Here is a 27,753-nt window from a genome sequence, read left to right as displayed (position 1 = left end):
TTTTTTGGCAGGAGATAAAACTGTAGCATGCTGCGGTTTTATCTCTGTCCTGATCAGTCAAAAAGACTGAACTGAAGACATCCTGATGCATCCTGGACGGATTGCTCTCCATTCAGAATTATCAGTTCTTTTCCGGTATAGAACCTCTAGGACGGAACTCAGTGCTGGAAAAGAAAAACGCTAGTGTGAAAGTACCCCTAACTAATCCAGGCTCCATAAAAAACAAACAGCATACTGGAAAGGTCTGCACTTTGCAACAATATCGAGTGTGAAAAAGTCTAGAATTGTCTATGAAGACACGGAAATCCCCTACACAAGTCATTGGTAGGTATAGGCTTCTCCCTGTGACGTCGGTTTGGTTGGGATGTACAGTGAGTAAATAGGACTTGCTCTTCCTGTTTCAGCTTCCACTTCTCGTGCGATCCCTCCCTCCCTCCCTCCTAGAGGTTCAGTTTCCATTTCACTAAAAGTGCATTTATTCACTGGCATCAGCCCGGAGTGTCTGAAAGGAATACCGGTGGACCGGAGGCTTGTAGACTAGAGTGAAGGTAAGGGACATAACAAGCAGCATTCGGGCAAAAATGTCTTTAGCGCCTTCTTAAAAACATTTACATAAAAGTTCTGCTGAGAATTGTTTTCAAGGGGTATGACCACAAATAGAGCTACCGGGTCCTTTAGTGGTCTTGTTTGGTATTGTTAAGTCTGCCCACTTGAATATCAACTTTTAGCTTAACCCCTAAAGTTCAAAGCCTATTTTAGCTTCACACCCGTAGAAATGTTTCTAATTTTTTCATCTTTGCATTCAGACAGCCATAGTATTTATTTTTCTGTTTATGTTCTTTTATGTGCTTAGCGTAATGAATTCATTTGGAATTTTAAATATAGTGCAGTTTATCATGTGATAAAAGTTTTGATATAGTTTTATTCTACAGGTTGGTACAGTTACAGCAATATGAAATATTGGTTTTTAATGCTTTTCCTATATTTGCACGATGAAACGTCATGGAAAAAAGAAATTATTTTTGCTGATATTGATGACCTTTCCTAAAGGCTGCTTTACGGTACTTTCACACTAGCGTTTTTCTTTTCCGGCGCTGAGTTCCGTCCTAGAACTGATCAGTTTTATCCGAATGCATTCTGAATGGAGAGTAATCCGTCCAGGATGCATCAGGATGTCTTCAGTTCAGTCTTTTTGACTGATCAGGCTTTTCAGAAAACCGTAGCATGTTGTATTTTTACCTCCGGCTAAAAATCCTGAACACTTTGACTGAACGCCGGATCCGGTCTTTTTCCCATTGACTTGCATTAACGCCGGATCCGGCGCTGTGTGTTCAGTCAAACCGGATCCGGCTTTTGCATGTTAAACCCGAAAAATTTGAAAAAAAAGTTTAAGTCCATAAATGGCGGATCCGTTTTTTCCAATGCATTTTTTCATTGTGATAAAAATCCTGATCAGGATTCAAATGTAATCAGTTTTGACACGTTTTTCCGGATCCGGCGGGCAGTTCCGGTGTCGGAATTGAACGCCGGATTCAAACAACGCTAGTGTGAAAGTAGCCTTACGTGGCCCAATGTAGCAAGTGATTGTCTGGAAGGAAGCGTTCCTTCCCAACAACCTCCTGCTCATCAGTGGAGGAGACCTCTACATTTACATGCAGCAATCTGCTTCACAGTATGGGGAGGGGTGAGCACTAATGCCATCGCCCATACAGAATTAGGGCTCATTCAGACGGCTGTATGCTTTGTTCCGTACCCGTTCCGCATTTTTGCGCAATGGGTGCGGACCCATTTATTTCAATGGGACCGCAAAAGATGAGGACATCACACCGTGTGCTGCCCACATCCGCTGTTCCGCAAAAATATATAGATAATGTTCTATGTTTGTCAGTAAAACTCGGCTCCGTTGGCCCATTCAAGTCTATGGATCAGCAAAAAACGGAAGACATACTTAAACACTAAAACATACATTCTGTTTTTTGCGGACAGACTGAACTGTCTGCAAAAAAACGGATTTGCATTGTTACGGACCGCAAAAAAACATACGGCCGTCTGAATGAGCCCTATTGTTTGCCGGCAGCAGTGGCTGTTTAGACGTCACAATCTGCTGCCGGCAAATGATGATTTAGGTGTGCGCACCAACGATCCTATTACCTGATGAACGAGCATTTCGCTCATTTATTGGGTAATCGTGCCATCTTTGACCGTTTGTATGAACGCTCATTACCAATAAGCTTACCGAACCTCTGGAAGAGTGTAAAGGGGCCTTAAGGCATCAAAGTAATAGAAAACCTCTTTAACCACTTGTGAACTGCCTGCTGACTATATACATCTGGCTGGTCTACATTTAATTCTACAAAGACATCTATGAACGTATCGGCAGAGTTAGCAGTTGTACGGAGACTGTGCAGGAGCAGGGAGATGCGAGTGACAGTCAGGCTCCCCATAGAGAAGGCAGAGATGGCTTTTCCCCATCCCTGCCTTCTCCATCATTGTATACACAGCACTCAATGAGCACTGTGTATATAAATCTGGGAGCTTCATTCCCGTCCTAGTGATCATGTCTTCATAGACCCAGATAAGCTCTGCAGTGAGCCTGGACAACCTTGTTGAAACCTCCCAGGACTGTATTTCTCCTGTAAGTGGCGCTAATATGTCAGCCCCAACTACAGCAAAATTCAGCAATAATAACAGCAATAATAATAATATGTAATGTTATTATGCCCCCAAAGGTATTTTATGATCTTGAGTAAGGGGGAAGGACACACAAAAAAGATAAACACCTCTACTAGCCCACATAGCAGATTCTAGCCCTGCCCCGGCGACTGTAACCTATATATCCAGAACTACTGAAATGGAAAAAATATAGATTTTACATGCACTTTGCATTAATAAAGCAAAAATTGAAAAATGTGAACATTTCATCAAAATAAAGTCCCAAAAAATGCAAAAATTATTCAAATACAGTAACCGAATGGAAATACGTCATGTATTTTAAAGTATGTACTAAAAAAATAAAAAATGTGTCTGGTCAAGAAGGTCATGCGTACAAGTTGGTCCGTGATGTACAGTTACGTCATGGTGGCACTTCAGGAAATTAAGCTTTTGTTTGTTCTGGGAATTAAAGGGCCATAACTTACTGTATATATTCCATGAATTATGTGAAGGTATCCTATATTCATACTACCGTATCCTGTTTTTCTTCACCAGGAGTAACCAGTGGTACACCACCATGGAAAGAAGTGATACAGAGCCTCCTCCTATGGATAGTGAGGAGTCAAATCAGAACCAACCTGATAATGTAAGTAGTGCCTCCTATTGACCAAAAGTTGTATGATTATGTTATGTGATTTTAATAATTTACTATAATGTATAATATTGATGTCCTTATATATAAACAGTCAAGTCACATTATTTTGCCCACTTCCTACTTTTGATGTTAGCAGCGTGTAGTCCCATGTGGTGACCTGGCTCGGCGGGTATATAAGGTGTGTGATAGGCTGCCTGCACATAGATCCCTCATTGCTGTAAAAGGGACGATTTATCAGAGTTGCAAAAGGGATAATTATTGGCTTTCGGGCCAAGGGTGGTGGTATTTCTGACACTGCGCAGTTTGTAAACTGTTCTCGTGCTGTGGTGAAAGTGTATCATGAGTGGACAAATGGCACCATTGTCAATAAGCGACGTGAAAACTGCAGAGCACCACTGATGTGAGGCGAACATTGGCTATGAAGGTGCACAAGGGCGGACCGACATCCTACAGTGGAGCAGCTCACTGCCAAAATGAGCCAGGGGCTACCAGACGACACAACAGTTCATTGAACCCTACTGTGTATGGGGCTCAGAAGCAGATGGATGGTCACTGCACCTTTGTTAACAAAGTTGTAATGGCAGAAATGGCTTCAATTTTCACTGCAGTTTGGAAGTGTACCTCCGCTGACTGGCAGAGGGTTGTCTTCTCCGATGAGTCACGTTTTCTGCTTCATCAAACGGATGGACGTTGACGTGCCAGACAAGAAACATCGGAGAACAAACCCCCTGCAACCATTGCTGGAAGAACACAAGCTGATGGTGACAACATTATGGTCTGGGGAAAGTTTTCATGGCATTCTCAGGGCCACTCATCCATGCAGAAGGCACTCTAAACTAGGGTTGTTGCGGGTATCGAAATTTCGATACCCAATCGATACTTTTGTCCCGGTATCGATACGATACCGGGATTTCCGTTTTTTCGATACTGGGCTGCGCTTCTGCGCAGTCTAGTATCTCCGAACATGAGCGCGCTGCTATCGGCGCGCTCATGTTCTCTCTCAGCAGCACGGGGAGAAGGAAGCTGTCCTCCCTCCCCCTGTGCTGCTGCTGCTGCCGCTGCCACCAATGAGAAGAGAGGGGCGGAGGAGGGGCGGCAATGAGAAGAGAGGGGCGGAGGAGGGGCGGCAATGAGAAGAGAGGGGCGGCAATGAGAAGAGAGGGGGTGGAGGAGGGGCAGCAATGAGAAGAGAGGGGCGGAGGAGGGGCGGCAATGAGAAGAGAGGGGGCGGAGGAGGGGCGGGCGCACTGCGCCACCAATGATAGGATTACTATCGGAGCGATGGGAGGAGACATCAGCTTCACTAGTGGGCGTTCCTTTTCCCTGCGCTGCGATTGGACAGCGCTACAGCCAGGGAGAAGGAACGCCCACTAGTGAAGCTGATGTCTCCTCCCATCGCTCCGATAGTAATCAGCAGCATGTGGAGCAGGAGAGGAGACAGTAATGGGGCACTGCGGGCGAACGGAGCGGCGCCCAGGACTAAATGGTGAGTGCTGAGACATCGCTGGGCGCCGCTCTGTGTGGCCTAATAGTGAAAGTCTGGACTCATATACAGTAGTCAGTCTTTAACACATACAGGAGGCGGGTGCCGGCAGCAGAATCGCATTGCCGGCACCCTGCCCCTGACAGGGAGCTGCGATCAGCGGCAGTTAACTGCCGCTGATCTGCTAGTACCCGCCTCCTGTATAAAGGGGTAAAATCATTGGTGGTGCAGTGTGCCCCCCCCCCCCCCCCTCAATCCCCCCATCCCATTAAAATCATTGGTGGCACAGTGCGCCGGCCCCTCTCAACCCTCCAGTATTAAAATCATTGGTGGCAGTGGCCACAGGGACCTCTCCACTCCCCCTCATTGGTGGTGCAGTGGCAGCTTCTGATCGGAGCCCCAGCTGTGTAAGCCTGGGGCTCCGATCGGTTACCATGGCAGCCAGGAAGCTACAGAAGCCCTGGTTGCCATGGTAACATCCCTGATGCTGTGTGCACAAAGCACAGAGCAGCAGGGACAGTGTGGAGTCCTATTCACCCTGATAGAGATCTATCAGGGTGAATAGGAAAAGGGATGAAAGATCCCAGGTTCTAGCCCCTAAGGGGGGAAATAGTTATTAAATAAAAAGTGAAAAAAAAAAAAAACACTAAAATATGAAGTATAAATCACCCCCCTTTTCCCAATTTCACATATAAAATATATAAATAAACATATTACATCGCCACGTCAGAAAAGTCCAAACTATTAAAATATAAAAAAAAAATCTAGGTGGTGAATGCCGGAACAGAAAAAATAAAATAAAAACTGCGCGATTCGCCATTTTTAAAAATGAGGAATGCACGTGGCTTTTTTTGTTTATTTTTTTCGCGTGGTATCGAATGGTATCGAGTATCGCAATACTTTTTCATGGTATCGAAACCGAATCAAAAATTTGGTATCGCAACAACTCTACTCTAAACCGATTTGGGTATAAATCCATCCTTGCAGATCACGTAAACCCATAAATGCTGATTGTCTACCCTAGGGAAAATGGAATCATTCAGCAAAACAATGTGATATCTCACATGGCTAGAAATGTCCAACATTGGTTGGAAAAGCATGACCAAGACTTCAAAGTACTACCTTGGTCCCCTAATTCCCCAGACTAAGACCCAATTGAGCATCTATGGGGCCACCTCGATGGTCGTGTTCGCTGTATGGATCCTCATCCCCTCCAGCAGCTAGGGGATGCACTGCAGACGGCATGGCTCCAAATACCTGTGATAATCTAGCAGGACCTTACGGAGTCACTCTCAGCCCATCTAGCAGGTGTCTGTGCTGCACGTGGCGGTCACTCTTGTATTATCTGGTGGTCCTAATAATGTGACTCGACTGTATGTGTTGTTACAATGTATGTCTATATGAGGTTTCCCCTCAAACACAGCTGATTGTAGGGGGTGAGGGAAGCCAGACCTACAGTAGCTTCATTTAATGGAGTTGTCTTCATGGACCAGCCCATTTAAAGAGGACCTTTCACCTATTCTTACTCTATGAACTAAGTATACAGCCATGTGGAGCGGCGCCCGGGGATCTCACTGCACTTACTATTATCCCCAGGCGCCGCTCCGTTCTCCTGCTATGCCCTCCGGTATCTCCGTTCCCTAAGTTATGGTAGGCGGAGTCTGCCCTAGCGCTGGCCAATCGCATTGCAGAGCTCACAGCCTGGGAGAAAATAACCTCACAGGCTGTGAGCTCTGCGCTGCGATTGGCCAGCGCTAGGGCAGACTCCGCCTACCATAACTTAGGGACTGGTATCTCCGCCTACTATAACTTAGGGAACGGAGATACCGGAGGGCATAGCGGCAGAACGGAGCGGCGCCTGGGGATAATAGTAAGTGCAGTGAGATCCCCGGGCGCCGCTCCACATGGCTGTATACTTAGTTCATAGGGTAAGAATAGGTGAAAGGTCCTCTTTAAGGGCAGTCCATAGAATTTGCTCTGTATAGGTCACCAGGCCCTTATATAGGGAATACATACATTGTAAATATATAAAAATGCAAACCCCCACTGGAAAAAGCAGCTGCAAGACGTTTGATCCTAATGTTACAATTTGGCCAGACCATTGGTGCACAGTATTTAGGAAGTGTATTGCAGACAAATACACACCTTCATTGCAATTTTTTTATGTCTTTCATTTTTTCCCCATTATAGCAGAATAATAATTTGAGTGCTGAAGAGAAATTGAGAAAGAGAGGGTAAGTTTTCTTTATATACGGGGCACTGGTAATGGGAGGATGGGACATGTACCCGGATATACCCTGCCAGGGTATTTAGACACAGGGCTAGGACAGGCAACTACATTTGTGCCCTGGGTGAAGGAAATCCTAGCAGTAAGAGCTACCCATCCCCTGTTTTGAAGCGCTACCACCCTAATAGACCAAAATACAGCATAAAGATGCCTATATTGATGATCATGCTCGTCGCATAATAAGAAAAATTAAATCCTACTGCTCGCTGTGCTCCCCAATACCCCCAAATACTATCCTGAGGAAAAATTAGTGCCATATAGATAGTTCCCCCCTTCCCCATAGTAATAGTGCTCCTCCAAGTCCCACCAATAGTTATTTCCTTCTAGAATGCCCTTATTAGTAATACTGCCCCATACAGTGTCCCCAACCGTGAAAATGCTCCACAAGAGTGCCTCCATTAGTAGAAGAGCCCTCCAGTATTAATAATGCCCTCACAGAGCCCCCAGTAGAAATAAGGCCACTTATTGTTCCCCCAGTGGTAATAAAGCTCTCTACAGACCCCTCAGTAGTAATAAGGCCCCCACAGTGCTCTTAGTAGAAATAAGGCAGATCTATAAGTCACTCCTATAGAGCCCCCGGTAGTAATAAGAACGCCTAATGTCCACTAGATTTAAAATGCCCCTATAGTGCCCCCAGTATTTATACGGCTCCCTACTGTTATAATGCTCGCCCATGTAAATAACATCACACCACCCCACTCCAACATACAGTCCCATTTAAATAACATCCCTCGCTTCAGCCATAACATACAGTCCCAGTTAAATAACAACAACTCCCAGCATTGCTCTGCCTCTCACACTGAGAATCTATCCCTTCACTTACCGCTGACTTACAGCTTCTTTCCCAGGATCTCGCCTTCACTGCTGAGCTCCATCCTCTCCTGCACTGGTCACATGATGGTGACATCATCGCAGGTCCTCAACCACTGCCTTTTGCACTGATCACATGGACTCTGATGTCATCACAGGTCCTTCAGCTATTCCAGTGCATTAGATTTAATTGTATTGCCATCCTGAGGAGGACAATACAGTTGTATCTATCTGGTAGGCAGTACATTCGGGGCATGGGACAAAACATCCAAGGCCTAGGCGCCGAATGTTTTACCCTAGCAATGCCCCTGGCTGTCACTCAATAGTGGACAGAAAGGGCTTGGGGGGGGGGGGGGTAGTCTTCACTGCCCACCAGACACTTGGCATCTTGAAGGGTGAGTAAGACCAAATATTTCCAGTTATTCGAGGAGCATGATCAGCAAGATAGGTATTTTCACATTGTATTCTCTTCACCTATCTATTGGTGTTAGCTCTTTGGGGTTCAAGGCTGGTGGCACATGGAGTTCTGCTCCATAGAATCTAGCTGCAATCCTGGTGGTTTAACCAATTAGTTGTCTCAGTCAGTGGTGATCATTGCATTTAAGCAGTTAGATAGAGGGAGGGGGCTACCTCTGTCACCTCATTAGTATCGTGCAGCGCGATTGTGGGGTGACGGATGGGATGTTATGACAATGGCTTCCAAATATATTGGACCCTGCCAGAGGACACTAGCATAGTGACAGGCAGTCATAAGGACTGCAGTGTATTATGCAAAGTATAAAGATTAAAGGATCTCATATGCAATTCCCATAGAACTAATAAATATTATAAAAAAAAGTTTTGTAGTGTAAAAAAAACACAAAAGTCGTCATTTTATCAGTGGGGAAAAAAATTTGGTATTTCTATGTCCATAACCACTTGCCCAAGTTATCATGTTATCTATTGTTATCTGGAATGGTAAAGTTGCAGTTTTTGTTCAACTAGCCTCCGAACAAAATAGAGTAAAAAGTGATCAAAAATTTGTAAGTACCCCAAAATGATACAAATGACAACTACAGGCTGACCTGCTCCATTGACGAGAAAGTAAAAATGTTCTAGCTTTCAGAATATGGAGACAAAAAACACCTAAAAAAATGGGTTATACTGTGCAAAAGTGGTAAAACTTAAACTATATAATTTTGGTATAGCTGTAATCACACTGACCAATAGCTGTTTGTAACCATAAAGCCTGTCATGATTTTATATTACCCACGGTTCAGGCAATATGAATCTGCACACTGGTGCGGGTGAACTCCGTGGGGATTTATGCATGTTTCTGCAGCATATTCGCACCAAAAACTGCAATGTCTAGTTGCAGATTTTGGTGTGGACTTGATGTGGTTTTGCTGCAGATGTCACCGCAGCTAAAACCGCAAACATAATTGACATGCTGCACATTTTGAAATCAAGAGCCATAACTTTTTTATTTTTCCATTCACATAGCCGTAGGTTTGTTTTTTGCAGGACCAATTGTACTTTCTAATGGCACCAATTAATATTGTGCCATTGTTTTACGGGTTTGTTTTTACAGCATTCACTATACGGTAAAAGTGAGACGTTAACTTTATTCAGTGGGCCAGTATGATTACAGCGATACCAAATATGTATAGTTTTAGTTTTTTTTATAAAAAATGAAAAAAACTTTGTTGCATTGCCATATTCTGACATCCTCAACTTTCTTTATATTTCCGTCTACAGAGTTGTGTAAGAGCTTTTTTATTGTGGGACAATCTGTAGTTTTTATTGATACTTTTTTAGGGTGTATCTATGTGACTACATTTTACTAAATTTTTGGGAGGCGACTCAACAGAAAAAAACAAACAAACGGCTATTAAGTCATTTTGTTTAGTTTATTTCCATTTCAGGGTTAACTAGTTTTGTATGTATAATGGGGAAAGGGAGTGATTTTAAAATGGTTTCCCGACATTTTAATACTGATGATCTATCCTCTGGATAGTTGTCAGGACCGGAGGATGTGAATGCTCTAGGTTAGGGTACTTTCACACTTGCGGCAGGACGGATCCGACAGGCTGTTCACCATGTCGGATCCGTCCTTCCGCTATTTCGCCGTGCCGCCCGACCGCCGCTCCGTCCCCATTGACTATAATGGGGATGGGGGCGGAGCTCTGGCACAGCACGGCAGTGCACGGCGAAAGGCCGCCGGACTAAAAGTCCTGCATGTCCGACTTTTTAGTCCGGCGGCTCTCGGCACTGCCGTGCTGCGCCGGAGCTCCGCCCCCGTCCCCATTATAGTCAATGGGGACGGAGTGGCGGTCCGGCGAAATAGCGGAAGGACGGTTCCGACAGGGTGAACAGCCTGTCGGATCCGTCCTGCCGCAAGTGTGAAAGTAGCCTTAGCTGATAGTGGACTAGGAATTAGCCCAATATTGCTGACTGCTGACTCCCAAAGTCAGGACACCGGTGTTTACACCAGTCACACAGAAAGCAGCTAACTGCAGGAGTGTGTACAGAGTCCAACAGAGGCAGAGTAAGGGAACAGATGTTCTTTACTGGCAGAAAGTAGACAAAAGTCACTTGATACAAAGGCAAAACAAAGTTCAGAGTAATACGGTATACAGGGTCAGACGGACTCGTAGTCAGGCAAGGTCAGAGGTCCAGATGAACTTACAGATGACAGCAGGCAGAATCGTAGTCAGGCAATGCAGGGGTCAAGGCTGGAGACAGGCAGGCAGGATAGATCAGGGTTAATTGGCAAAAGATCAGTACACAGGAGGGCAGAGGAGCAGGAAGCTTCAGCAGAGGTTAACAGGTATTAACAACCATGCTTGGGGGCTTCATGGTGAAGTCGCCCTAAATACCAGTAACCCCGAGGCGGGGAAAGAAATCAGGAAGCACGCTCTCCTCCTCTATAATTAAGGGAGAGGCGCACAAGACGGGAACTGAGGGCGGATACGGCGGTATGCCGGTGGGCGCCTGCTCCGTTGGCGAGGTAGGCCACAGCTGGGACCCATGGCGCTGCAGTGTGCATTGCCTTCACAGCCATGGGCCCAATACTGACAATAGGTAATCAGTACTTGATCAGTGGGGGTCCGACACCGAGGACCCCCGCTGATCAGCTGTTTTGAGAAGGCACCAGCGTCTTCGCGTCTATGGATGCTGAGCTGTGTCTCTAGGCCACGTGACCGATGAACGTGTCATCACTGGCCTAAGAATAGCTGGAGCAGGCTGCGGCACTCACAGAAGCACCGGTGCCTTCTCAAACAGCTGTTCGGCAGGTGTCCTGGTTGTTGGACCCCACCGATCAGATCCTGATGACCTTTCTAGAGGATAGGTCATCAGTATTAAAATGTCGGAAAACCCCTTAAACTTTTACACAATGCACTGCATAAGCTATGGATCATGCGACGAATGAGTATTTTGCTCCGTTTGTGGTGATCAGTGGCACACATGTAAGGAACAAGTGTTCGTAGGAACATTGGGGGTAATTTATGAAGCTGAAATACACCTATATCAGGCGTATTTCAGGTGCAGATTGTGGCGCACCGGACTCATTTACCATTTTCTACCAGTTTCAGTTGTAGAAGAAGGTCTAAATGTAAGACAGATAAGAAGCGGCGGTGGATCTGCTGAAGTTACTCCAGGGGATCCACCTTCAACGTCTAAAACGCCGGTCTAAATGACCCCCATTGTTCCTAATAATTGTCCAACTGTATGTATAACAGACATCTCACAAGAGTCACCGTGATCTACAATATGGATTGTCTCCTACAGAAAATTTGGACAGATTGCTGAAAAAAATAAAAAAAGAATAGTGAAAAGTGGAAACGCCTTCATTGTGACCTTTAAAAAACTGCTCAACAAGACAGAGGCTTCTGAGGAAGAGGCGCGGCACTACATGGAACGGGTATGTGTCTATATTAATGGTCAAAAAAATACTAACCTTCATCTAGATATCATTAGACACATTTATTAAAAAAAGGAAAAAAATTGTTCTTGCAGCTTTCTTAAAAAAAATTGGATTGCAGTTTTCATATTACCAGTGCATGTTAGAAAGGGATAAGTGTGATTTGATAGGTTGATATAGTCAACAGCTGAATTTTTATCTTTTTTTCTTATACATGAGATCACTATACTATGTTTAATACTACATTTTTCCTGTAGAGAAAATGTCAGACTGGCGGCAGCTTTCTCTGGTAAAACCAACTGTTTGCCGGGGTCTTGGGTCTGAATCTATGGTGATCCGCAGGCCTTATGTGAGGAAAAAAGCTGGTTTTACCAGGGATGCCGCAACCAATCCGATGTAGTATTCTAGTGCCTAACCATTGAGGTATTACATGGTCCATACAAGCCTCTTTTTGTTTGTGGCTTTCTGCTTTGGGGGAACCATAGACCCTGAAAAGTAAAGAGGCTTTCCCACTATAGTAATTGATGGCATATCGATAAGATATACTATCACTTACTGGTCAAAGAAGGTATATGAGTGCTAGTTAAAGGGGTTTTACTAGTTATGATCAATTGGGGCCCACCTCACCGTGCCACCACTGATCAGCTGTTTAAAGGGGTCACAGAGCTTTATTGTTTATTACATGGGTGTCATTGTAGGGAGCAGTGTACCCTGAACTACCACTGTCTCTTGCACAATCCACCCTAGACAGCGGCCCACAACTGGTCAACAGTCCTTTCTGAATAAGTGCAGGGGTGAATACAGAAGGGAAGGCCAGGGGGATAATAAACTAATAAATAATAAAATAGTAAATCATAAACTAGTGACAGATCAGCAGCCTCGGAAACAGGAATAAGACTGAAACAGACAAGCCAGATCAGCCCAAGAGAGATAAAACTAAGCCGAATCAGGAACCGTAAATCAGAGTCAGAACCAGAGCAGTCAATACCAAGAGAGCAGACAGTAGAAATCAGAAATAGACAAATACAATACAATACCAAGCCAGGCTAAAAACCAGGAAGAAATGTCAAGGTCCAATTCAGGAAAAGATCAAGATACAAATCAGAGGTCAAGAATCCAGAAGAAAAAATACTCAGAAGAAGACTAGTGAGGCGATCCAGAAGAACAACTGTTGGTTAACACCGTTGTGCAACACCCACTGCCGTAACAGCAAGTTTGAATACTGCACCTCTGCTACTAAATGTATGCTTTGCAGGTAGATCAATATAAGCATTGAAGAGACCCAAGTAGATATTGGTGACCTATCATGAGGCTATGGTCAGTATAAATATATCTAAGTGTCCTCTCTCTCCAGGTCCTACATTCCATCTTCTTTTTTGGACATATCAACAAACCACCCATATCACCAGATGAATTCCTTCCTGAACGACAGACTGAAGGATTTAGAAGTCAGTTCCCAAAGCCTTTCAGCGAGTACAACACTCATCTCCCTTCGTACACCCCATACTCCATTCTCCTGGAATATGTAAGTGTCCTCCTTTTACTACATAGCCTTAGATGTTCATTTTACAGAATTACAACCAGTGCCAGATGAAGAGAGAGTGTCCATTAAAAGCTATGTCCACTTCTCTGATCATTTTATCATTTCTCCAATGCATCTAAAAATGGAAAAATTTGCAAGTAATCTGAATAAAAAATCTTCTAATATTATGGGAGAGATTTATTATCTCCCTATACCTGTTTTCTGGTGTAAAAACCCTGTATTTGCAACTTTTTAACACCATTGAGACAAGTGTCGCAAGTGGCATTAAGAGGTGGACTGGCCATAAACCCCACAGAGAAATATCCTGGTGGGCCGATGCCCAGGGGGCTGCCCACGCCCTCCTTACTGCCACTGGCCGAGTACTTAATGATCTTAATGCTCTAATACTCTCAGTGGTAATTAATGCTGGGAGCATCAGGTACTCATGTACCTGGTCAGTGGCTGCAGATGCCCTGTCCTCAGAACAGTGATACGGTTGAATACTGCAGCGTGGCATGGAAGCTGATGGCTCCATATCTTAATTAGAGACAACTGGAGGAGGACTGAACATGCAGCTTTTGATGGCCACCACAGAAGGACAGCTTCTGGGGCAGTATGTGGTGCTGCATTGTGGTACTTAGTTGTGCTGGAGCGGTATTTTGTTCTGCACTATGGTATTGCTGACCCTGCCTACTTGTGTCGGCCCCATCTACTTGTGTTGGCACTGCCTACTTGTGTCGCCCTGCCCCCTATCAGTTTGGTTCCCAGTCTAACCCTGGTGGCATTTCTACACTGCCCTTGTGAGTTTCCAAAAAGGGGGCCTGGCAAGGGTGAGGACGGGACGGGACCAGTGGGCCTGATACATTTATCTTCATTTACGCCAGTTTTCTAGAGTAAATAAAGACAAATCTACGACAGCTTCAAACACTTCAAAAACATTGCATTGGTGCAATAAGGATTTGCTGCAAAGGTGGATATGCCTGTTAAAAAGTGGTTTAAATGAGAGTAAAAAAAAAAAAAGGGGGGCAGAATAACTTGGTGGTCCCCAACTGCCCCCCTGGTTCCCAGTTGGTATCCACTTCCTGGTACCTCTTAACACAGAAATGCTACTGCTCAGCCAATCACTGATTGAACCAAATCACCGCTGTGGCCAGTGACTGGCTGAATGGTCACATGTCCTATGTCAAGAGGGGATGGTAAGTAAAGACTGGCAGGGGGGCCAGAAAGCATCTGAACTGGAATGGTGGGGGATCTGTAAGAGTATGACTTAAAAAAAAAAAATGAAGCTGTTTAAGCTAATACAAGACTACAAAACTACAAGAAAATGCTTCTAATGTGTTTTGCATGATACCAAATGTCAGAACTAGTGTTGAGCGAAGCATTCAAAGTGGAATTCAGTTCAAAGTTTAGGGAAACTTCGATTAGCAACGAATACCAATTTACTTGCGCTTCATGGTAACAAATCAGGTTTTCCTAAAATGGCGGCTTCACGTGTTACAAAGCGAAATTAATTGTGGACAAGACAAGCCTGGGAAAGCAAGATCACCCATGATGCCATGCAGCCTGCCAATCCGCAGATAGCCATCCCTATAAAACCCTCATCCCGCGCGGTCTCCGCCGCTGTCCTGTAAGCTGAGCTTAGGGAGAGACGTGGCAAGCGCTCATGTTGCTTAAAACAGTTTTATTTATTCCTACATCAGCCGTAAACTAAGATATGTAATTCAATACCATTAAGATGGAAGCCTTTTTTTATTCTGGTGCCAGCGTGCCAACCAATACCATCCAGTCTGCACCCCTTAGAAGAGCCAGGTCTTAATGGTGACCATCCTCATCTTTTGCTGGCTTTACTTCTTCCAAATCATGCTTCAAAGTCTCCATGTCCTAGAAAAGTCATCAAGATGCAGAGAGAGAAGCTGGATGTTCCTGATGACATATTCTCATCGATATTAGATGATGTGGAAAAGGAGGAAAAGCAGATGGCAGAAGAGGGGCTCCCACCTGTAGGGCTGGGGTTGGAGAAGTGGGTATGCCAGAGCTGACTAATATTCTGTGTTCACTGTCAGATAACCTGCAGGAGATTGCAGGCAAGAACAGCGATAATATGCCTATTGTGCCCCCATCATACCAGCCAAAACCCACACCAGCAACAGCCCCTGTTTAAAGGTGCCACATGGCCATTAACAATGAAGAAGGACTATACAGTGTGGAGTACATTACTAAATGAAAGGCAGCTACAGGCTAATTGGCCGTGTGGTTCTTCACCGCCCGCAGCACGGCCGTACCCTATGGCAGAGTGGCCTGGGTATACCTGATTTATAGAGATTCGTGACAAATTAAGTCGTAACAAATCAAATTTCTTGCAAAGCTGCTGAATCTAATTTTTCTAAACTTTGCCCATTTGTAGTCAGAACCCTTTCTACAAAACTCAGAGAAGGTTTGGAACCACAGAAATCCACCTGATGGTCACTTTTATGCCTTTTTTTCTGTTGGATATCTTTAAGGTGCCTTCACACACTAGATTTTGTTGGAGAGATTTCTGCAACTGAAAATCAGGTCCATTCATCTGAATGGGGTTGTTTTGGTGGCAAGCACATGGATTTCTTTTAGTCTCCTTCAGGTAAATGGCACTGATTTCCGATTGCGGAAAATTTTTGCAACAAAATCTGCTGTGTGTGAAGGCACCCTTATTGATGCTGCTCTCTAGTCTTAGGGTACGGGCACAACGTCAGGTTTCCTAACGCAGTCTTTGGAAGCCAAGGAGTGAATAAAAAAAACAGGAGAAGTCGTCTCTGTCCTTTATACTTTCTCTGCTTTCATGATCCACTCCTGATTTTGACTTCCAAATCTGCATTAGAAAACCTGACTATGTGGCTGTACCCTTACACCTTCTGGAAGAGAACAGCCGTGTTCTTCTACTCTAATACAAACCATTTTAATCAAAGGGGTTCTGTCCTAAATGACATACCTCATAATAATGGTCCGGGTCCCATCTTCCTAGGTGCCCGCATTCTTAAGGAAATTGATGTTTTATAATATGCAAATAAGCACCTAAGGTGCAGTTGCACCTCGTTGCTCCCAGAGTCTTCACTCACTGCCCTTCAATTCATATAGTACATGTAAATCTATTTCTAACAAAGCTAGAACCAGCCCTGTACCTCACATTCATCCAAAGATCTCCCCTTTCATTGCTCCAATTGTTCTGCTAGATTTATTTCAATCTAGAAGTTCAGGGGGAGTGTCTTTTCTGTTACAGCTCGTGGCAGTTGAAGGATGGAACTGAGCATGTGCGTCCACCTCAGTGAGGTGGACAGAGAAATTACAGGTGCCACTATACAAGTAGATTTCATTGAATAACTTAGTGGCCATCCAAAAAAAAAATATTACATGTAATTACAAAAGTATTCAGATCCAGGTGCTGGTTTGAAAACTGTAGAATAATTTTTGTGAAACAACCCCTTTAACCAAAGCTAAGCTTAGGGGATGTCTCAGATACCTATGCTCAGTAAGGCAGCTTCCGGTTCTACTGTGTCAGTCTAGTTCAACCAAACCTTCTATGGCTACTTTCACACTTGCGTTTGCTGTGGATCCATCATGGATCTGCACAGACGGATCCGTTCAGATAATACAAACTTCTGCATCCGTTTAGAACGGATCAGTTTGTATTATCTTTAACATAGCCAAGACGGATCCGTCCTCAATTGACTTTCAATGGTGTTCAAGACGGATCCGTTTTATATTGTGCCAGATTGTGTCATAGAAAACGGATCTGTCCCCATTGACTTACATTGTGTGTCAGACGGACACCAAAATGCTGCAAGGAGCGTTTTGGTGTCCGCCTCCGAAGCAGAATGGAGACGGAACGGAGGCAAACTGATGCATTCTGAGCGGATGCTTTTCCATTCAGAATGCATTAGGCCAAAACTGATCCGTTTTGGACCGGTTGTGACAGCCCTGAACGGATCTCACAAACGGAAAGCCAAAACGCCAGTGTGAAAGTAGCCTAAGGTGTTGGGGAATCTCTATCCATTATCCAGTTCTCAGTATGAGACTATGGCCCCCCTTACCTATTATGCATGTATGACAAAGATGGATCTTTCTGATAAAAGTATGTTCTTTTCTTGACTTTTCTTGTTGTAGATGATTGAACATCTAAACCCAGAAGATCCAGATGTATTCATGAAGCTATTGGCAGATGTCAATAAATCACTGTGGAAGATTGATGATGGGGATGGAAACAAACCCACTGTCAACGAATTTGCCTTAGCTACTGTGATCTCATACTGCTGTGTTAAAGACTCCAACAATGCAGAGGTCCTCAAGAAGGCTTATGGAGCCTCAGTGTCCTGTAAAGGAATGCCCCAAAGACATATAATGATTGCTCTATCTGCCTTGCATGTGTGGGACAAGGCCGTCTCGTATGCAGTGAGTTGTGAGGGAAAGGGTCCAGCTATAACGTTCCCAGAAAAAGTGCAATGTAGCGCCTATAGGTACATACCAAAACTAGGGAGCTATAAGAAAATCCCTCCCTGTACAAAATGTAACAAAATGTATGATGTGGAGTACGACCCAGAACACCAAGTACACGACTATGAAGAACCATGGCCGTACGGAAACTGTGCTGAAAATGAGTCGATCAACAAGCTGCTGCAGATAGACAAAGACATTAGGAATAACATATGTATCGTAGGGAAAAATGGGGAAAAACTGATGAATAGGGAGGAAATAGAGAATAAGTTTAAAGAAGAGTATGAGGATGAAAAGAAAAGAAAAGTCAGAGAGCTCCTTAAATCTCGCAGGTTTAAGCTCAACTCAGAAGAATGGAAGTTCTTCACACCTTCTTACTCACTTTAAAGTATTGTCTCAGGTGTTCTCTGTAACCTATAAAATGCTATATATTAAGCTGCCCATACACATTAAATTTATGTTGTCTGAATTTGCTCATTTCTGTGGAATCAGACGGCCCATAAGCAAGATAAGGATCGGGCAGCTGGATTTCAATTACCTGATCCTTTTCTTCTTGGGCAGATAAACCGCCCACAAGCCAAGTATGCATGTGTATAGGCGTCCAATTTGCCAAATCGCCCAACAGTTATTTCATGTGTATGGTCAGCCTTGTCATGATTAAACCTAGCTTGGCCACGTACATAAGTGTATTTTTCCCGGATCATGTGCTTAATACAAGTGGGGAAATGTGTATATATATATATATATATATATATATATATATACACACACACACACACACACACACTCTCTCTCTCTGTATGTGGGTATATTTGCAGTAAAGTGTGTGTGTATATATACCGTATACAATATATACATACATATATAAATATAACTGTAATCTGTGTAATCGATGTTGGTGCTCATGACCTTCTGTGAGGAAATCTGTGATGAGATGACCTTCCTGAGTTCATATGATCTTCAGAACGTGATCAGTAACAGAATCCAGATGTCCAATTATTGGCCGATGACGTGCATCTGTCTTTACGGATCACGCAACTTGACTTTGATCAATTTAAACTGGGTGTACATGGTTAGAATCACTCTGCAGCGATCTGATCTTTTCCAAGGTGTACATTCGGCAGAACAATTTGAGACCTACCGCTCATCGTATGCCCCAGATACTGTATATGTAGCTGTATTTGTCTACAGTTGCATCGATTTGCCATTGACTGTCATGAAATACTAAACACGTACCGGGCTACGTACACCGGGAGATTTTCCCAGTGTATACTCCTAATGTTCACCCTCAACATGGTTGTAAATCAAGTTCTACATAGAACAATTTTTGGTAGTAACTGTTTATATGAGGCCTGTGTATTGTTCTAAAAAATACCAATTACTGTGGCTAACTTAAAGCTGGCCATAGATTACATTCTTCCCAATGCGGGGTACACATGCACACGTGCCAAGGATGCATGTGTTCTGAATGAAAAGAGGGGATAGGCTGCTGCCAGGCACCTCAGACGGCAGCTCATCTTGCCAAGAACTAAGGGATCAAGCATGTTGAAATCCAACTGTTCGATCCCTCTCTCCTATCCAATATCTAACGATGGGTAAGAGTTGGGAGGCTCCTATATACATTTGAAGGATGGCTGGTCCCACCAAAATGGGTGGGTTCGGACAACATTAATCTAAATGTGTATAACCAGCTTAACTCCCTACCATAGTGTACTGTGCATGAGGCCTCTGTATGTCTCTGGAATACAAAGTGCCTTGGACTCTTGATGATTCAAGTTGTTCCCAGATGTGGTTCAATGGGCTACAGCAGCTGGACTGCAACTGCCCGCACTCGTATTGCATTCGTTGCACCAGTTGATAGATTGGTGAAAGCTTTGTGATGGATTTCACACTAGAATGAGGGACATGTAGCCGCCGCGCTGTTTCTCGTCTAAGTTACATTATTGAAGATTACGTTATTAGTTTGTAATGCTAACAAAACAATTACATTGAGAAAATGATTGCTTGGCTATCTGCGCCAGTGCCATAGACGTGAATGCTCTATTCACTCCGGGTGGAGGACCCTCATCAATGGTGGAAGTCCCAGCAGTCGGACCTCCAGCTATCACCTATCCTACGAATTTCTGTTGCACTGATAAATTTTATTTTCTATAGTAAGGAAAAGTCAGAGCAAGAGCAGAACAATACTTTTACAGTGTAGGTGCCTCTCGGTCAGTTTTTAATCACTTTTCCAGAAACAAAACTGAAATGATAGAGTTAATAGTCTTGTCCACTTTTGGATAGGCCTCCTACTTGAGACCCCCTCTGGAAAGCTGATGGAAGCCTAAGGGTATGGCTACACAGGGAAGATTTTACGCAGTGCATCCATCCCATGTAGACGTACCATACAGCTTCAATAGCTGTCGGACGAACGCTTGTTTAAGCGACAACCGTTCCTCCCAGCACATATACTTGCTTGGTTTGGCCAGGCATGCATGTGCATTGGGGAGAGAAGCTTAGTTGCTGTCAGACACGTGTTGTTGGCAGCTTGTCTCCCATAAAACAAAGGATCTTGCATGTTGAAATCCAACAGCCCGAAAATTCTTTCCCCGACGTCATTTGTAAAGGGAGAGTCGGCACACAACCATATATAAAAGACAGTTGGCCGGTCCAACCGAAATTGACAGGTTAGGGCGACTTTACTCTTATGTGAATAGGGGCCTTAAAAATTTGACATTATTTTCCTAGCTGATAAATCTTTTTGTTTTTAGGATCATTAATATCGTTTGGTGCGTAGTTAAGATTTATTGATGATGTGTCTATGTGCATGCTGGTATTGTATCTCACGTCACTCTTCTGTTGTCAGCCTTGTCTGTTTAGGAAAGAAGGAAAACAGCCACAGATGACAAAAAAAAAGGCAGCAGAGAAATCTTTATTTCGCTTTAAGTTGGCTATACATATTAGGTTCACACTTCAGTTATTTGGTCAATTATTTCCATCAGTTATGGTGAGCCAAAACCAGTATTAAAGCCTACACAGGGATAAGGTATAATGGAAAGATGTCCTCCTGTTCTGTGTTTTTGACCCGTACCTGGCTTTGGTTCACAATAACTGATGGAAATAACTGACCAAATAACTGACGTGTGAACTCAGCCTTAGGTAAATGTTTCCCAAACCAGCTAGTTTTATCAGGGGTCAGTCTCCCATCTAATGTGCATGGGCAAAGGTCGGGGAAGATAAGGATCGGGCATGTTACCTTTTAACTGCCCAATCTTTTTGTTCTCGGGGAGGCATCTGTCAACAGCTTTTTCCCTTTTCGCTGTTTAGTAGAGCCCAGCATGCACGCACATGGAGGGGACGGCAGAGAGAGCTGCTGACAGCTATATAATGTGTACGGCCAGCCTGAATGTAATACTTGTGTATCAATGAATGGTATTCAGCCTTTGTTTTCTGAATAAGTTATATGCAGTTATATGCATAATACAGTTTTCTACAAATGCTCTGAAATAAAACGGAGCTTTCACATTCAGCACTTTATAATGCAGGATTTTATGATGTCTACCTCTATCATCTAAATCATTCTGACCTCAAACCTATTGTTCTTTATATTCTCTTCTTTATATGTTTTTATATGGCTTTAGTTATTCCAATTTTGTATGAAATACTGTATTTTTAACATACAAATAAATTCATAAAGGCATTTTACCGCTCTTGTACTTTTATTTTGGTGCTTGACGTATTTGTCAAAATAAATTTTTCTACTAAAATAATATGATAGTATAATCACAAAGAACATTTATCCCCTATTCACACCATCCATTGCTGGGACCCCCATGATCACTAGAACCGGAGCCTGAATGAGGCGGTGGTCACACATGCACCCCTGCTTGTCTATGAAGCTGATAAAAACAGGATAGCGCTGTCCTCAGCTTTTCTCTCAGTTCCATAGACATTGACTGAAGTGGAGGGGGGGGGGGGGGGCTTCACACTGCTCAATAGAGCAGACGGTTGTTGGGAAGGAAGTGTTCCCTCCTGACAATCGCCTGCTAATCACTGAAAGAGACTGCTGTATTTACATGCAGAGTTCTCCTCCACAGTATGGAGAGGGGTGATCACTAATGCCATCACTCATCCCCATACTGAATTGTTGTTTGCTGGCAGCAGAGGCTGTTTAGACGGCACAATCTGCTGCCGGCAAATGATGATTTAGGTGACCGCACCAACAATTGTATTACCCAATGAGCATTTCTGAAGAGAGATATTGTGCATTTTCCATTTGGTCGAGCCTGCATCATGCCATTCCACTCATTCTCTACGGGACTGATGGAGAACAGAATAAAAAAAAAACTTGAAAAAAAATAGAAAGATTAAAATTGAGAATCATCCTTAGGCCTCTTTCACACTACCGTTTTTTTTTTTTCCGTTTTGCGGGCCGTTTTTTGCTTTCCGTATACGGAACCATTCATTTCAATGGTTCAACAAAAAAAACGGAATGTACTCAGTATGCATTCTGTTTCCGTATTTCCGTTCCGTTGAAAGATAGAACATGTCCTATTATTGCCCGTAGATCACATTCCGTGGCTCTATTCAAGTCAATGGGTCCGCAAAAAAAACAAACGGAACACATACGAAAATGCATCTGTATGTCTTCCGTATCCGTTCCGTTTTTGCGGAACCATCTATTGAAAATGTTATGCCCAGCCCAATTTTTTCTATGTAATTACTGTATACTATATATGCCATATGGAAAAACGGAATGGAAAAACGGAACGGAAACACAACAGAAACAAAAAAACGGAACAATGGATTCGTGAAAAACGGACTGCAAAACACTGAAATAGCCATACGGTAGTGTGAAAAAGGCCTTAAAGGGAATCTGTCACCAGCGACATTCTTATCCACATAGCTGTGGTTCACCTGATTAAAATGCTGTTTTTCTTTTGTTGATCCGAGGCTCCGTTCCCAAGTTATGAAGCTGTTTCTTTTTCTATGACAGACCTCTCAAAGTGGCTGACTCATGGTGATGATCATACTTAGCTGGTCCCCACCTCTGGGTTCGGGCACTATCATTCCATGGCTGGCTCCTTATCTCCCGACTGCTCATGTACTGACTTTGTGCCAGTTTACTGGATTTTGACCCTCTGCTGCCTGACCTGTGCCCAATCTTCATATTGACTCTTTGCTGCCTGCCCTGACCTTGGACCATTTACTGTATAGCTTGTACTCTGCCTGCCCTTACCTCGGCCTGATCCCTTGACTACGATTTTGCCTGACCCTTCAGTGCCCTGGACCAGTGTTTCTGCTACCAGTGGGTCAGCTGTCAAAAAAACGATTTGATGCATATGCAAATTAACCTGAGATGAGTCAGGGACAGGACTCATCTCAGGTTAATTTTCATATGTATCAAATCTGGTTTTTTTTACACAATAAAAGCACACAAAGCTATGGGTACTGGGTATTGCGGATGTGCTAGCGGCCATCTAGCAACCCATGTCCTCAGCTCTATACACAAAATCGCGGTGACAGGTTCCCTTTAAAGAGCAGTGTTTTAGTAATTACTTGTATTTCCCATGTAATAACAAATCTAAAGCATCAATTCTTATGTCTGTATGATGTGCCATTCCTTTATTATTTCTACTAGAAGGTTATAAATGAATTACTAGCAGCTTGCAGTAAAGGTCCAGATCGGTGTTACCAGTTGGGGGTATGTCCCTGCACAGCACCATTGATTGGACTGAGTCAGACACAGCCGCTACTGGTAACACCCAGCAATACCTTTACTGCAGACCGCTGGTAATATATGTATAAACTTCTAATTGAAATAATAAAGGAATGGCACATCATACAGTTATAAGAATAGATGCTCCAGATTTGTTATTACATGGGGAATGCAAGTAGTTGCTAAAGCAGACATTTCAGAAGAGGTGATAGGTCCTCTTTAACTTAAAGGGGTTGTCTCACTTGAGCAAGTGGCATTTATCATGTAGAGAAAGTTAATATAAGGCCCTTACTGTGATTGGCCATATTGCCTCTGTCACGGGAAGTACGGGGAAGAAAAGACAACCAAAGGGAACCACAACTAAACAACAACAGACTAGTGTCACGATAGGTAGGTAGGCGGGGAAATCACCAAACATGGAAAAACAAACAGAACAAACGACTAGGCCCAAAAGCTAGGGGTAAAGGGTCACCTCCTAGCGATCCCTAAAAGCTTTCCCTAAACTGCTGTGCCTAAACCTAAACACCCTGGGCAAACCCTAAGCAGCAGGGAAAAGGGAAGAGGCAACCTTCTTCTTCAAACCAGGAGGAATTAAGCGTCTCCCTAGAGGCTTAGAAAAAAAACACACAAAGGGAAATAAAGGAGAGGACTTATCTTGAGCAAAGCTGGAGCAGACGATTCACCACACATCTAGAGCTCCCAGGAAAGAACTATAACCCGCACAGGCCACTGGGGGGAAGGAGGGATAATTAGCCTCATTAACAATGAAACCCAGTACATCTGAGGGAAGGTGGATCCAGTTTAAACCCAAATCAAAACAAACAGAGAAGTCAGGCATGTGCAGCCAGTCTGACAGACCTCTGCACATTCCCAGGGCAAGGCGTGACAGTACCCCCCCTTCTACGGGTGACCTCCGGACACCCCGGACCAACTTTGCCCTGTGAAAGGCCCTCACCAGGCGGCTAGCACTGAAAACACCTGCCGAAACCCACATTCTTTCCTCGGGACCGTATCCCTTCCAGTGCACCAGGTACTGGAGGGAACCCCGAAGAACACGTGAGTCGAGAATCTTAATGATTTCAAACTCCAAATTGCCATCCACCAGGACAGGGGGAAGTGGCAATGGAGATGGTTCCACATATTTCTTTATTAAAGACCTGTGAAACACATTATGGATCTTCTAGGTCTGCGGAAGATCCAGACGAAACGCCACTATAAATCTTGGACCCAATTTCCAAGATGGTACCTTCAGCTTAATGTTTCTAGTGGACAACCACACCGAATCACTCACACACAGGTCCGGACCAGTCATACGTCTCCTGTCAGCCATCCATTTATATCTTTCACCCATCTTTTCCAAATTGACTTGGATCTTCCGCCAGATAGATGACAAGGCGGAAGAGAATCTCTCCTCTTCTGGCATCCCAGAAGATCCAGTCCCAGAAGAAGTACCAAACTGTGGGTGAAAACCATATGCGCCAAAAAATGGCGACTTATCAGTGGACTCCTGTCTACGGTTATTCAAGGCAAATTCAGCTAGAGACAAGAATGATGACCAGTTATCCTGGTTCTCGGCAACACCTCCATCTCCAACTCGGGGTACAGAGCAGAAACCACCACCCCATCAGCCAAAATCGGAGCGGGATCCTTCGAATTACTCCCCCCAGGAAAACTACGTGACAACGCATCTGCCTTGACGTTTTTAACCCCAGGGCGAAAGGTGACCACAAAATTGAACCTAGTAAAAAACAGTGACCATCTAGCCTGTCTAGGATTCAGGCGCTTAGCAGACTGCAGGTAAGCCAAATTCTTGTGGTCAGTATATACCGTAATAGGATGAGTAGCCCCCTCCAACTAATGACGCCATTCTTCAAAGGCCAATTAAATGGCCAGCAACTATCTATCTTCTACATCATAATTTCTTTCAGCGGCCAAGAGTTTCTTGGAGAAAAAAGCACACGGATGCCATTTGCTAGGGGATGGACCCTGCGACAGAACTGCTTCGACCCCCACTTCTGATGCATCAACCTCCACGATGAACGGTTGAGACGCATCAGGTTGCATCAGAATGGGAGCAGACGCAAAACATTTCTTAATATCAGAAAAGGCCTGTAATGCCTCATCCGACCAGACAGAAAAGTCAGCGCCTTTTTTAGTCATATCTTTTAAAGGTTTTACAATGGTGGAATAATTCAAGATTAATTTTCTGTAGTTATTGGTAAAACCCAAAAACCGCATAAGAGCTTTCTGATTCTCAGGCTGGTCCTATTCCAGTACCGCCCGGACCTTTTCGGGGTCCATACGAAAACATTTTGCATACAATTTATTCTCCCGAAGGATCGACAACACCTGTCTCACGTGATCCTGATGGGTCTCCGAATCGGGTGAGTAATTTAGTATATCATCAAGGTAAATAACAATGAACCTTCCGACTAAATGATGGAAAATATCATTGACAAATCGCTGAAAGACCGCTGGCGCATTAGTTAAACCACAGGGCATGACAAGATTCTCGAAATGAGTTTCAGGTGTATTGAAGGCCGTTTTCCACTCATCTCCTTCCTTAATTCTGATCAGATTATAAGCTCCTCTTAAATCCAACTTGGAGAACTGCCCAGCGGTGCACCCAACCCTCCTCCCACTTCTGCGCCCAGGGTAGATGCCCCGTCTGCCTTCCTCAGTACACCCTCCTTGAGCTGCAAAGGCAAAATGCTTTTCCTCAACATTGCCTCGATCCTCTGCGATGACGCTCCACTGCCATGACTGGTGAGGGGAGGGGGGGCAGGAGCAGAACCAGCTCCATATGCAGTTGGAGTCTATGATGAGCAGTTTTCTTCAGCTGCCTACTGAAGAAACTGCAACGGACCGCACAAACGGCCAGGGAATCAGTTTTAAGATGGTTATAATTGTTGTTTGTCGTGACGCCAGTTGCATTTCAGCAACAAGGATATGGAGTCCCCTTTTAGGCTGGGTTCAGACCTGAGCGTCTTTGATATGCGCGTTTAACGCGCGTTTTTGACGAGCGTTTTTTGCAATAGTAAACGCGCGTTTGACGCGCGTTTGACGCGCGTTTGTGTGATTGACTGCAATGTCCTATGGCCACAAACGCGCATCAAAACGCCCCAAAGAAGCTCAAGTACTTGTTTGAGCGTAGGGCGTTTTACAGCGCGTTTTTCAGCGCTGTAAAACGCTCAAGTGAGAACCAGGGCCATAGGGAGGCATTGGTTTTCATGTGTTGAGCGTTTTACAGCGCGTTTGAACGCGCTGTAAAACGCTCAAGTGTGAACCCAGCCTTAGTGTTTATCGTGATACCCAGATGTAGGACTGCCAGAGTGGTGTAGGATAGCCTAAATGTCCCTGGAGATGTTGTGTTGCAAGTGTCACGGTACTCCTACCTGGATACCTTGGATCCCCAGGCGATGTCGTCCGAAGCAATGAAAAGGGGTAATTAACTTGGATAGTGAAGAAATTGAGTCCAGACCTTGTATCAAGGTCAACTGCAGCTTTACCTTGCATAAACGATAATCCAATCAGTTTCCAAACTTTATCTTGGTTTCCACCAGGTTTTGCCATTAATACTGTGGCAGGCAACAACAACTGCGACAAACGTCTCTCTGCTGTAACTCTCTGTACTCTCTGCTATGCTGGCAATATTAAATAGGATTTTTCCTGTCTGCTTGACGCTGTAACTTCTATCTTTGTAAGTCTGTCTCTTTATCTGTAAATCCAGGGCAACTCCTTCCTGCCTAATGAGACTCTAGGCTTTAGCCTCAAAATCCTGCAGAGCCAAGGGTGCTCTGCTGGCTTGCTTCCTTCTCCCAGCAGGGAGGGACTGGAACACGACCTCTCTCCAAGATGGAGGGGCTAAACTCAACTGGTTCTAACTAGCTAGTACTCTCTCTTTAGAGGAGTATAAGAGAGATGGAAAGCCAGGTTCCACCCTCTGCTGAGTAGCACTGCCGATTATGCTGCCACCTGCTGGTGAACCAGGTTATTACATGAACAATAACAAATACATAACAGGAAATGCACAATATGTGGAGAACTGGGAATAAAGATATAAAATGACATTATTATTGCATATACAGATAGAAGAAGGGCATAGAAGTGGTAATGCCACTTGAGGCGTTACAAAACCACCTAGCAACAGGACATGTAGCAGAGCCTCAACCAGCAGGTAGTGGCATACTTGGACTGCACCCTCTCACCCATTATAGTGGGTGTTCAGGGCGGTGGGAGAACTTGCCTTTCCTCCCAAAATGTTGGCAGAATAACCTT

At 44.2% G+C, this 27,753-nt stretch overlaps 1 protein-coding gene across 1 annotated transcript; it reads left to right on the top strand.

The window, feature by feature from the left end:
- Positions 1-416: 416 nt before the first annotated feature.
- On the top strand, positions 417-18,506 carry LOC121005900. The gene is made up of 6 exons (XM_040438715.1): positions 417-548; positions 3,208-3,298; positions 6,981-7,024; positions 11,659-11,791; positions 13,146-13,316; positions 17,451-18,506. The coding sequence occupies exons 2-6, from the start codon at positions 3,230-3,232 to the stop codon at positions 18,162-18,164; spliced, it is 1,131 nt and encodes a 376-aa protein (XP_040294649.1). The 5' UTR covers positions 417-548; positions 3,208-3,229; the 3' UTR covers positions 18,165-18,506.
- Positions 18,507-27,753: the final 9,247 nt, after the last annotated feature.

This window comes from Bufo bufo, chromosome 6 (assembly GCF_905171765.1).
Source record: "Bufo bufo chromosome 6, aBufBuf1.1, whole genome shotgun sequence".
In the NCBI taxonomy this organism is placed as follows: domain Eukaryota; kingdom Metazoa; phylum Chordata; class Amphibia; order Anura; family Bufonidae; genus Bufo; species Bufo bufo.
The sequence above is the reverse complement of the archived record's forward strand: the minus strand, read 5'-3'. Positions and strand labels throughout refer to the sequence as shown.